Raw genomic sequence first — 12,853 nt, 5'->3', positions numbered from 1 at the left:
ACGATATGAATGGCATAGAAAGATTATTCCTCAAACATGGTTAAGTGATTAAAAATAGTTTATAAAAGGGGTGCATAATGCGATGACCAAGAAATGACCAAGTGAAAAAGCTCTCAGGGTCCTTTAAATCTCCTTCCTCAGACTGAACATTCCTAATTCCTTCCGCCATTTCTCCTTGAATGGTGAGCAAACTTTCTAAAGTCAGAGTGGCCCTGGTGTGTAGGAAGCCGTGGGGAGCATCCTGGAAAATGCTCATGGGATACAGGTTCTAATTTCCAGACTTTCTTGGTAAGTCTCTGTGAATATGCCCTGCTTTGGCAACGCCCCCTTTAAAGCCCGGGTCCGGACAGCACCTTTTTGTGTTTACAGGGATACTGCAGGGACAATGAACAATCTTACCAAGGTGACAGTTCACTCGGTAGAGATGATGGGAAAGACATTCCAAGCAGAGAAACTGGAATATGCAAAGGCACAGAGACACAAAAGATTCTGGCATGTTCAGGGAATGGTGAGCAATTCTAGGTGGCTGGAAACCTATTTGGAGTGATGGGGGAACCTGGAGGGAGTAGCAGATGAAATGATAAGGGAAGCCTTTCTAAATCAAGCTAAGGATTTGGGTCTCCTTCCTAGTCTTTGCCAGTCTGAAGCCTTGGGATGTTACACTGAGATCCGTGTTTTAGAAAGAGCACAACAGTGGCTATATACTGGAACCCGGGGGATGGTTTAAGCAAAGGATACCATATGCTTAGTGAACTCTTTAAATTTTAGGATCGGATGTGTTGCTGGTTTGCTTTTTAAGTGGCTTCTTCTGGTACTTTCTCTTTTATGTTTGCTCAGGATCTCTTGGTGGGCTCCAACAAACAATAGGACTGTGAGCCCACCCCAGGCAGAAAGAGGAAGATGGGTGGTGGTGGACAGAAAGCATTCATGTCTCCTGCTGTCATCCCATTCATGTTTTCCCAGACCCTGGGCTTGGACAGCTCCCAGGAGCTGGGCACCAATCCCAGGGAAGGATGTGGCTCTGGGCTCAGGCCTCCTGGAGCCCTTTGCTCTGCAGTGGAGGCTGGAAGCTCTCAGCTTTTCCAGCAGCCTCAGAGGCTCTACCGGTGAGCCCGTGTCTGCCTCTGTAGGGCTAGGGCGGGTTCATTGGGGGAAGGATGGAGCAGACAGGAACTGAGAAGGAAGAATTGCCAGGTTCCGGGGAGGTCAACATATGTTTGAAACAAATCAGAATGAGAATGTAATTAGGTGATGTTTGTTTTTGTTTTTGTTTTAAAGGGAAAATTCAGAACCTGTGACTCGTGTTCACGAGCACATGCCTGGATGCAGTCATTTTGAGTTTATGGAAAATGTGGTCAGCCCCATAAATCAGTGCTGAGGAATTCTTACAGACTTATCCCCGTGCAAGGAAGTCAGGTCTGTAGCGAGTCTCCTAAGATTATGCAAAACAATACAGAGTAAGCATGTAATAATAAGCTACAGTATAGTCTTCTCTACTCCTGGAATTCTTTCCTGAGTTGCCATGAGGAAGCTGTGAATTTCTGTTCCTACCTAATCTGTGACCTTTCTTGTGTAACTCCATGTGTACGCCTAGATGTCTGTGGCCGTCACCATGACTACAAGGACACAGTTCTCTGCAACTATTCTTGCATGTGTCTTAAACATTTTAGCAGGATTTCTATACAGAAAGCCCATTTAAAAGTAGGCTGAACAATCATAACTTGCAACACCGCTGAGAATACAGTCAAATGTATCCTAATTCTCAGCCCGCCTGTCCTTCGCACCTATTATGTGGTGTGATTGGAAAATGAAAATTCAAGGAGGAATCGTTATTTCTCAAAAGCACACAAAACATCTTCAAATGTGAAATACAAACTTTCATTCAGAATTAGTAAATAATAGATTCAATCTAGGTGTGATTCACTAGACGAAATTCCATCCATTTTCATTTCATTGTTGTTGGATTTATCCCATCAGCCTTTTGCCCTCAAACAGTTTTGGTTCTTCTATCTTATATACCATAATATTTCTCTCTATCCTTCCTCTTTCCTACACTCCCTTCTCTGCTTGACCCAGTTTAGAAATTTGTTTCTGCCAAACTGGTCAGCGGAGAATGGAATGTTAACAAATTTGAGTGATGTTTTTCAGTTGCTCTGAGAAGAATGGGCTTGTTCACTGGACTAGCATGTTCTATCACAAAAAATAGTACTGCTGAACCCGAATTTGGGGATCCTATTTTTTTTTTTTAATCTGTTAGGTGAGTCTCATGCAGGCTAAAAAAAATTCTTAATTTTCCACAGAAACCATATGCATAACTTATAAGGCCAAATACCACCCTGAGTACAAAGTTGATGGCCTAGGCTCATTTGTTGGCTGTAGAGTTTGTACTTTCAAATCTGCTATGGCAAAATGTGTTCTTGTTGACATCCACAGACAAAATACAAATTCCACGTGTCATGAGGGCCAAGCTGGCCCAGCGTTTATATGGCCTGGGTTTTTTTTTAATGTCATTCTTGCCTGTTGTCCCTGCCACAAACTGGAGCAGGAATAGCTAATTGGCAGCAGCCTGCACAGGCTATGAAACTTTAGACGAAATCCCCTCAGCCACAAGCCACCCACTGTCACCTGTCACCAGGTGCAAAGGAAGGGGGGCCTGCCTAACTGGCTCTGCTCTCGTGTTTTATTAGTTGTGCTGTGTTGCAGAGTGGGCAGGGTAAACATGTGGGTATATCTGACACACATCAATTGCAATATAGTTTGAATTTTTGCATCGACCCTTCACAGACAGTAGAAAATCACAAAGTAAATAATCCTAATAATATATGCCCTGACTAAGCATTACTAAGTGTTCAAACGTTAGGCCACAGGCTTTACAAACATTACCTTCTCCAACCAGCCAAACTGTGAAGTAGTCATTACCAACTACTTTATAGAGATGAAATTCAGAGAGATCACGTGACTTGCCTGAAGTTTTCCAGGCAGGAAGGAAGCAAGATTCAAACCCAACTCTACCTGGTTTGAAAGGAGCCCTAAATTAGACACCTTGATTTTACTTTTGGGTTCATGTGCTTGATTCCCAGAGCAGCGGATGCAAGACGCAGGTCGCGGGTAGTTGAGGGAGAATTTGGTCCCCAGCTTTGCTCTGTAGATTTTATGAAAGAGAGACTAACTCTTCCCGGAAGACACAGCAATGGTGTGATTACAGCAGAACTGAGGTTGTTTCCAGCGTTGTTACTATCCGAACAGAACACAATATTCAGCTTGTCTTGTCCTCTGTTTCCTCACTTACAAAATGAGGACTTGGGCTAGATGGTTTCTAAGGCCTCTGATGCCTCCTCCCTTTCTATCTCCTTCTAGTTGAGACATCTGAGCTTGGCCCTGACAGTTTCAGGGCAAACCCTCACCAGGGTGGAAGGTCCTCCTGTGATCCTGGACCAGTTGGGCCCAATGCCTGCTGGAAGATGGGGGAGTTTTCTGTGGCCCCTATTCCCTCGCTCCATCCTGTGGCCCTGGCGTCCTGCTTGTCACCACTGGCCACTGTGGCTGAGGAACAGCAGGCCTCTCCCCTGGAGCTACCTGAGGAAGAGCCAGTCCTGCTTTATTCACACACTGTACCTGTAAACTCAGAAGCTCAAGTCCTAGGACATTAAAGCTAAGCTATTTCTGTCAAAATCCTTTTCAAAAAAGCAAGTCGAAACTCAAGGTCTTGTAAAAACCCAAGTTTTGAAAATTAGTGTCTGATTTGTCACAACATGAAATCATAGCTGGATTCCTACATCTGGAGTTATTCTAGCTCCACAGTCAGAGAGAGGGAGAGAGAGAGTGCAAAAAGAACGCATGTGTGCGACACCATTAATGAATCCTACCGTGTCTCCTGGCTGTGGACGCATCACGGACACACGATCGTAGCCTTTCCTTAGCAGGACCCACAGGGCATCAAGTTTTCCCTGAAATAAAACAAATGCACCAAGATTACATCTGAAACCAGACCAGGGGCCAGCACAGACAGGCAGAAACTTCCATGCTTCTTAAGTCATGTGAACCACACTTCACCAGCAATGCAGTTGCCATAGGATGTGACTCTCTAGCCCCTAAGTTCAAAATGTGGGCCTCAGGAATGTAGGAGGAGGAGAGACACATCCCAGAGGACCCTGATGCTCGGGCAGGAGACATCTGCGACTTTAGTGCAGCCTCAGATTTGCAGACACGGAGGATTCATTCAGGCTCTCAGCTTTTGCCCTCATCATATTCCCGGGCAACTCCTCACACCGCAAGTCAATCTTTTCAACTTGCACTAAAGTTTTTTCTTCCCACTTAGTGTCCAGAGTTTACAAATGAAACAATGAGGACAGATTCAGGCAGGAAAGTGACTAAATAGAAGCATGGACAGGGTGAGACCAATGAAAGGCCCCTGGGGCACAGATCCATGGCTGTCCCTACGATGGGCTCTGGAATCCCAGGCTCGACGGACAAATGACCAAAGATCACGGATCACCACAAATCACAACCCCCTTTGGAGTTGTAGGTGATTGGTTGAATCTGGAAGGAGGGAGCCTATGAGTGCTAAAGTTTTCACAGCATGTGGCAAAGGCAGTCTCACGTTCTAGTTCCCTAGACATGCTGAGCAGAGGCTGGCTTCTGCCACTGCAAACACTAATAGAAGAAAAAAAAAGACATTTATTTAGCTTTGCTCTTCTTCTTATTACTATTTTTTAACTTTTTTGGCTGCGTTGGGTCTTCATTGCTGTGGGCGGGCTTTCTCTAGTTGCCAAGAACAGGGGCTACTCTTCACTGTGGTGCACCGGCTTCTCATTGCGGTGGCTTCTCTTGTTGCAGAGCACGGGCTCTAGGGGTGCAGGCTTCAGTAGTTGTGGCACGTAGGCTCAGTAGTTGTGGCTCGTGGGCTCTAGAGCGCAGCCTCAGTAGTTGTGGTGCACGGGCTTAGTTGCTCCGTGGCATGTGGGATCTTCCTGGACCAGCGATCGAACCCATGTCCCCTGCACTGGCAGGCGGATTCTTAACAACTGTGCCACCAGGGAAGTCCCAGCTTTGCTCTTATTATTAACCCTGGTTGGTGACTCCATCAACAGGCAGAAGTCACTTTATTTTGTCTTATTTCTCTTCATCACTCTTGTGGTGACCAGGACAATCTACTCCCCTCCACCTCCAAAGATGACATCCTAGTCTCCAGAACCTGTGAATATGTTCCCTTTCATTGCAAAAAGGACTCTGCAGATGTGACTAAGTTAAGGATCTGGAGGTGGGGACATGATTCTGGATCATCGGGTGGACCCAATCTAACCACATGGGTCTTTAACAGAGGGAGGTAGGAGGGTCAGAGTCAGAGAAGGAGATGGGGCGACAGAAGCAGAGTGAATGTGATCCCATGTGAGAAGGATTCAACCCACTGTTGTTGGCTTTGGGGAGGAGAGGGGGCCATAAGCCAATGAGTGTGGGCAGCTTCTGGAATCTGGAAAAGACATGGACATGGAGTCTCTCCTAGGGCCTCCAGCAGGAATGAAGCCCTGGCCTCACCTTGGTTTTAGCCCAGTGTGACCCATTTTGGGCTTCTGACCTCCAGAACTATAAGATAATAAATTTGTGTGGTTTTAGGCCACCAAGTTAGTGGTAACTTGTTATAGCAACAATACAAAACCAATACAGCCCTTATCACTCCCTGACATAGTCTATGTTTATTTGCTTAGTGTCTGTCTCTGCCATCTGGAATGTGAACTCCATGAAAACAGAGGTGCCATTGGTTTTGTTAACTGCTGTATGCCCAGCCCTTAGGACAGCTTCTGGTGCTCAGTGAATATTTGTTGGACGAATGAATGCATTCAGTGCTACTAAGTGCTGGGCTAGGTGCTTTTCTATGTGTCTGCTCATTTCATTCTCCCAGCAATTCTAAAGGGTTACGGAGAGGGAATCAGAGAGATCACTAACTTGCCCAAAGGCACACAGTGTGTAAACTGGAGAGGTGTGATTGGACCCCACTCCATGTCTGTCTAATTCCAAAGCTCATATACTTTCTTTCTTAAAATATTTTTTTTAATTGCATCGATTATTTTTTAAATTGAAGTGTAGTTGATTTACAATATTGTGTTAATTTCTACTGTACAGCAAAGTGATTCAGTTATACATATATATACATTCTTTTTTAAAAATATTCTTTTCCATTATGGTTTATCACAGGATATTGAATGTAGTTCCCTGCGCAAAGCTCGTATACTTTCTGTTATACCAATTGCAGGTTCTTGCCTGTGCAGATCCTTTAGAACAGGGTTTCTAAACTGTGGATTGCGACTCTTCAAGCCCTCATGAAAAAATTTTGTGTATTAGGACCAGAATTTTTAACAAATAAAATAAAATAGGAAGGAAAATATTTGAGTTAAAGGCAAATGGTGAGGATAAGTATGCATGGGTGTGTGTATGAGTGTGTGAAGTGAATGCACACTTGTGCACGCATAAGCATATACTGGGCCAACACGTATTTCCTGTTGGGGTCTCAGTCGGGCATGTTTGAAAACACCGATCTGGAAGAGGTCTTTGAAGGATAATGCTGAAAGGCTGGGTGAAGGATAATGCTGAAAGGCTGGGAGAGTCTAGAAACTTCAAGTTCTTGCCACAAAGCTTTTGTAGGGCAGCATCCATTTAAGAATGCCACCTCGAAGACTTGGTGTTTTGAAATTATTTTCTGGTGGGTTTTATTTAGATACAAAAAATGTGCTCTTGAACCTTTATCAACTCTGTTGCTCGAGTTCTTGTGGATTCAACTTTGTCTTGCTAAGTGTAATGTTTCTCATCTCTCTTGGCCAAGTATTTACAAAAACCTCTAAAAATATTTTGAAATGACTTTAGAATGCTGGAAGGACCGCTGCTGGGTTCAGCATGGTTTTCTGCATTAAACCATTTCAAGCATCAGTTAAATGTTTTCCTTTAAGGTTCTTTGGGATAAGCATTTATATTTCAGGATATAACCAGGTGGATTTCCTGGAAGAATGCCTCTTTTTCTTTTTCTTTCCCTTTTTTTGGGGGACTCCGGGAATTTGGCTTTGTAAATCATCCCACCCTCAATGTTCTGTGCACTGATCACTCAACTCCTTGACAAATGAGGAGCAATGAGATGGGGCTGAAAGAAAAAGTAGCTGTTGAGGAAGTGTATTAATTAACTCAGCAGAAATCTAAAGCTCCATGCAGGGCAAAGGGGCAGAAACCACCTCGATGTGTAACACCAGGAGAAAGCGTTGTGTTTCTTTGAGGCAACAGATCATAGAGTGCTATTTAAGCACAAAATGACTGGATTCAGACTGTTTGTATTCTGGGGCTGCCCCTCACCAGCTCTGCTGCAGCCTCGGACAAGCTGTTTCACGTCCTTAAGCCTTACCTTTCTCATCTTTAAAAAAAGAGATAATAATACTGTCTACCCTATAGATTTGTTAAAAGGCTTACAATTAGATATTGAAGTAAGATACTTGTCTCATAGAAAGTATTCATTCAGGCTTGTCAACGATGGGGTAAAGTCATTAAAATGAAAAATTGGGAGTCTCTGTAGAAAGATGGAAATGAATGTAATGCGGAGTGTAAGAATCCAATAATTTGAACCTTACAAGCATGGATCTACCCGTCCTACATTTGGTGCTCCTCCAACTCCATTCCCCCCCTTTCCCTCTGGCTTCTGTGACAGTGTTTGATGACCCCAACACTCCACCAAAGCTGCTTCGCTAAGGCTGCCCACAGCCTCGCGGCTACCAAATGCCTTGGCCACCTGTGCCCTCATTTTACTTGATTCTTTAGAGCGATCAGATGCTCTGGGCCTCTCCCTCTCTGCCTGCTCCTTGCTATCTCTCTCATGATCCTTTTCAGCCTCTTCTGCCCCTCCCCTCTGCTTCCACACGATGTGGTGGCGTGCCCCCTCTTCTAGTCTCACCCCCAGGCTGAATGCTCACTTTGACTACTCTCACCTGGTCCCATGGGTCAAACTTCCACCTGTCTGCCCATGGCTCACACATCCTATCTTCAGCTTAGTCCTCTCTTGAGCTCCAGATCCAAATACCCACGGAATCTTAGTTGTAATGTAAACATATCACAGGTATAAAAAAACCAGACATCACATACTGAACAATTTTTCCCCAATCTGCTCCTCCTTTTTCATTCCCTGCCTTGGTCCATGGCACCACTGACATCCAGACGGGCAAGGTGGACACCAGAGAATCATTCTCACCTCCTCTCCCTCTGCCACCCCTTCATATCCAACTTCGACCATGTCTCTCGAATGTTCTCTCTGTCACAGCCCCCTGTCACCTCTTCCTGTCCAGCCCTGTCCCACTGTCTCCACGGCTACTGCCTTGGCCTAGGCCCTCATCATCTGTCACTCATCCTGAGAATAGTTTCCTGATTGGTCTTTTACCTCCAGGCTCCCAGTCCTTTCTACTACTTGATTAATAACAGATTTCATGGCTAGCTGGAATGGATGCTTTGCTGTTAAGAAAATAAACCAAGAGACATCTTATTAGCAGTGTGAATTTAGGCAAGTTACCTAACCTCTCTGTGCCTTGATTTTGCCATCTGTAAAACAGGAGGAGTAGTAGCAGTTTCTAATTTTGAGGGTGGTGGTGAGAAATGAAGGAGTGAGTGCAGGAAAGGCCCTTGGGACTGTGCCTGACTTGTGGTACATGCTTCACCCAGGTTAGCCCTTCAGGCAGGTGAGCTGCTATCATGAGTTTTCCTGGCCAAGGTGAGACCAGATAGTTCTGGTTGTACCCTCAGTGTTCTGAGTTCGGAAGGTCCCACAAATGAACCCAAAGTCCCCATTCTGTGTGGCACAGAAAATGATCTGGGTAATCTACCCATCCTATACCTCTTTCTACTCCTATGCCAGGTAGCTTTTTATGCAAGAAGAGCTGAAGTAAGCTTTAGAATAAGAGTGTTTACAACCGAGAAGAGGATAAACATAACTCTCAAAGGTCAAACAGAAGTGTACAACAAAGGTCCCTATGTTTAATTTTCTGAGAGGAGGCAAAAGCCTGTCATTTCAAGACAGTGGCTACTGGGCTTATTAATAACATCCCTTTAGGGCCACAAGAGCCTCAGGGGATTCTTCCAAGCAGTCCCTGGGCTTTACCCACTCCTCCGGGGGGGGGGAGCCTTTGAGTTGACTACACTATTTCTCTCAGATCTGAGTGTCCCGAATGCATGCGTCTCTCTTCAGGGTGCATGTCAAGACACTGGTCCTCACTCCCAAAGAGAAATGCTTCTGTGAAGCTCAAAGATTTCCCACCATCCTGGGAACCCTCCACCACAGTGCATTAGCTGACATTTACATATACCGTTCTTTCATATGAAATTGACACACTTTGACTATAACATGAGAAATGTACCAATTCCAGGCTCCCAAACTCTACCTCAGTCTCAGACAATCAATACCTTTCATTCCACAAAGGCTGGCAAACTGGGAGTTCTATGTCAATGCTCGCTTTTGTTTCTTCCTAAACAAGAAGACTGTGCCAGGGAGGTTTGTGAGGCCCAACACGCAAAGCATCTTGGTGCATGGGCTTTGTGGCTGGGTTTCTTCTTTCTTTCTTTTTTTTTTGAGGGGGGATGGAGGGCCAGGCAGCAGCTGTGTCTTCTCTTCTGGTTTGTCTGCCTCAGCTATTTGGAAGTTAGTCAGAGGTTGAGAATGTTGAGGGTAGTTCAACTTAGAGGGCTGTTAGAGACTAACACTAATTTTTTTACACCTTAAAATATATGGTAAATATTGTGACACATGCTTCCATTTAAATGAAATAAATTAATGCGTAAGTTGGAAACTTTCCTTACACACACACACACACACACAATCACACATGGTTAATTTTTTTTTCTCCTTTTTCTTTTGGTCTTTGTTTAAAACATGTTTGGAACCATTCTAAAAAGTAGCCGGGGAGGGACAAAAAAAGTCTGTTGAATATCAACAGCACATCTGACAGCATTTAAGGCTTCGGTGTGTCTTACTAGGCTACATACAGCTTCATTCAGTACCGTTTCACCACTGAATGCTGCTTGATTACAAGGCTGAGGTGCTTAAGGCCGGGGATGACAGGTCCACCTGAAAGAAAATGAACAGAAGGCCACCCGCTCCCCGGTACTGCAAGCAGCACAGGCCGGTCTGCCGGGCCAGCCAGGTTCTGGCTTTTGTCCTTCAGCTGTCATTTCTGTCACTGCCAGTCACATGGAGGAGCTACTGGAAAAGGAGGAAAATCATTTCTCTGAAGGCTGCAAGCCTTCCAGCAAACCTGAAAACAGTCCTGGTTTTAATCTTTCTGGTGGTCATACATCTGGGCATTACTTAACTCGCCTGAAACGGTCAGTCCCAATTTAACGAGAAGCACGGGATTGCTGTAAAGCCAGGGGGTGAAAACTGAGCAAAGAAAAATTCAGGCCAAATATCGGAAAATTTCTTGATCATGAGCCTGGAATGAGGAAAGGGTGAAGTGTGGTCAGTGTGGTCAGTGCCTTAAATTAGCCTGGGCGACGGCGGGGAGCAGCCCACTGCGGACTCTTTCTCCCAGTGAGTTCCTACGGGATGTGCTTAGGCAATGGGCTTCCCTGCTTCTCTGCTCCTCAAATCTGTTTCCTGAAATGCACGAAAGAGCGAGTCAAATGCAACCCGTTTAAAGGTGTATATGATTCTGACCACCTTCACTGGGGAACCAGGACTCTTCCCAGTACCTCCTGAAAGTTTTGCGCTGGGTGGAGGTGTTCTCCCTGTTTATAGTGGGGCAGGTTATCCTTCATGAGCTGCCTGCCCCTATCCACTCTCTGTGTTTCTCTGCCTTCCTTGCTCCATGCCTTGGAAGCCTGACCTCTACAGATGGCATCATCTAGCTTCCCTTTGGTTTGGCCAACAGGTGGCATCAGAGGGAGACGAGAGTCGACAGATGAATGGATAAAGATGTGGTACATATATACCATGGAATCTTCCTCAGCCATGAAAAAGAATGAAATAATGCCATTTGCAGCAACATGGATGGACCTAGAGATTATCATACTAAGTGAAGTCAGCCAGAGAAAGACAAATATCATATGATATCGCTTATATGTGGAATCTAAAAATAAATGATACAGATGAACTTATTTACAAAACAGAAATAGACCCACAAACATAGACAACGAACTTATGGTTACCAAAGGGGAAAGGTGGAGGGGGGCAGGGATAAATTAGTAGTTTGGGATTAACAGATACACAGTACTATATATAAAATTGATAACCAACAAGGATCTACTGTACAGCACAGGGAACTATACTCAATATTCTGTAATAACCTATAAGGGAAAAGAATCTGAAAAAGAATATATATATGCATAATAGAATCACTTTGCTGTACAGCAGAAACTGACACAACATTGTAAATCAGCTAAACTTCAATTTAAAAAAGAAGGAGGTAAGAGGGCAAGATGAGGGGCAGGTCAGTGCTAGTTCCTCCTGCTCCCTCCCTGAGCCCTGCCTTCATTGGTGGCTGCATTCTTTTTTTAAAATTATTTATTTATTTATGCCCTGCCTTCATTGGTGGCTGCATTCTTATTTATTTATTTATGTATTTATTTATTTATTTATTTATTTATTTATTTATTTATTGGCCATGCCCTGACACTTGCAGGATCTTAGTTCTCTGACCAGGGGTCGAACCCACGCCCCCTGCAGTGGAAGCATGGAGTCCTAACCACTGGACTGCCAGGGAAATACCTAGACTCAAGTCAGATTGCCTGACTTGTATTCGAGCTGCCATTTGTGTGTCCTTGGGCAAGTGACTGACCCCTCTCCATGCTTCAGTTTCTTCATCTGTAAAATGGAGATAATACAGCGTTGTTGTGAGGATTAAATGACTCAACACGCATAACATGCATGGAGGAGTGGGTGGCTGCGTTCTTATAGGGCCGGGGTCTGCAAACATTTTCTGTACAGGGCCAAAGGGTAAATATCTTAGGCTTTGTAGGTCAAGAGGCAAACTCCAGGCTATTAGGTAGGTGCTGATATAATCATTTAAAAATACAAAAAGCCATTCTTAACTTGTGGGCCATATAAAAACACGGAACAGGGCAGATTTAGATAGCTGACCCTCTCTGTGGCCACAGCTCCCACTGGGTGGCCTCTTCTCCGGAGCTGCAGCTCTCACTGGTTCCAGTAACACCCTCTCGCCTCCTTGCTCTTCAGGCCTAGGGATGTAACAGCTCTCACTGTTGCTAGTCCCTGGGTGCCTCACCATTGCTATGCAACAAAGAGTAGCCCCCGCTCTCTTAACCCTTCCCTGATCTGTGTGATTTCAACCCTCTTGAGGGTGTCTTCTGTTTCCTGCCAGGACCGTGACAAATCCGGTGAGAGGGTTCAGGAAAGGGAAGCAGAGTTTATGGCACAGCATGAGGCTGAATGTTTTGCCCAAGGCCTAGTGAATGTGTATAGACATTGTGGCTAGAATGCGGCTCATCGTGGACCATGCATTGGGTTAAACAGCGTGAAGGCTGAAGTTCTGGTAGCAAGTCCGTTCTTTTTCTGGACAAACAGTGTACATTATGACTTTTGAATTCCTTTCCGTGCTTCTACTCTCAAACTTCCTTATTCTCGCCCTCTCCTCGCCCACCTGCCCAGATACACATAAGATGACCTCTTTTGCTCTCCTTTCCTCAAAGAGATGGCAAGAAGAATGACACCTTCTTTGGATCGAGAGTACCTAAGTGATTTGTGTGGGTCACAGGAGAAAGTCTATCTGGCTTGATGCTCTGGGAGTTGTTTCATAATTACATCCCGTGTGTCTCTTTAACAAGAGATGGTGGAATCCCTACTCTGTGTAATCCATACACTGCTGTTTATGGGTGGTTC

At 44.8% G+C, this 12,853-nt stretch overlaps 1 protein-coding gene across 2 annotated transcripts in view; it reads right to left on the bottom strand.

The window, feature by feature from the left end:
* The window catches only part of ANTXR1 (ANTXR cell adhesion molecule 1), a 243,333-nt gene that overhangs the window by 52,287 nt on the left and 178,193 nt on the right, over positions 1–12,853 (bottom strand). For both annotated transcript variants that reach the window (XM_068565027.1, XM_068565028.1), the window contains exon 17: positions 3,867–3,947. In XM_068565027.1, coding sequence (XP_068421128.1) covers positions 3,867–3,947 — 81 coding nt within the window. The remainder of the gene's footprint in view (positions 1–3,866; positions 3,948–12,853) is intronic.

This window comes from Eschrichtius robustus, chromosome 15 (assembly GCF_028021215.1).
Source record: "Eschrichtius robustus isolate mEscRob2 chromosome 15, mEscRob2.pri, whole genome shotgun sequence".
Taxonomy (NCBI): domain Eukaryota; kingdom Metazoa; phylum Chordata; class Mammalia; order Artiodactyla; family Eschrichtiidae; genus Eschrichtius; species Eschrichtius robustus.
The sequence above is the reverse complement of the archived record's forward strand: the minus strand, read 5'-3'. Positions and strand labels throughout refer to the sequence as shown.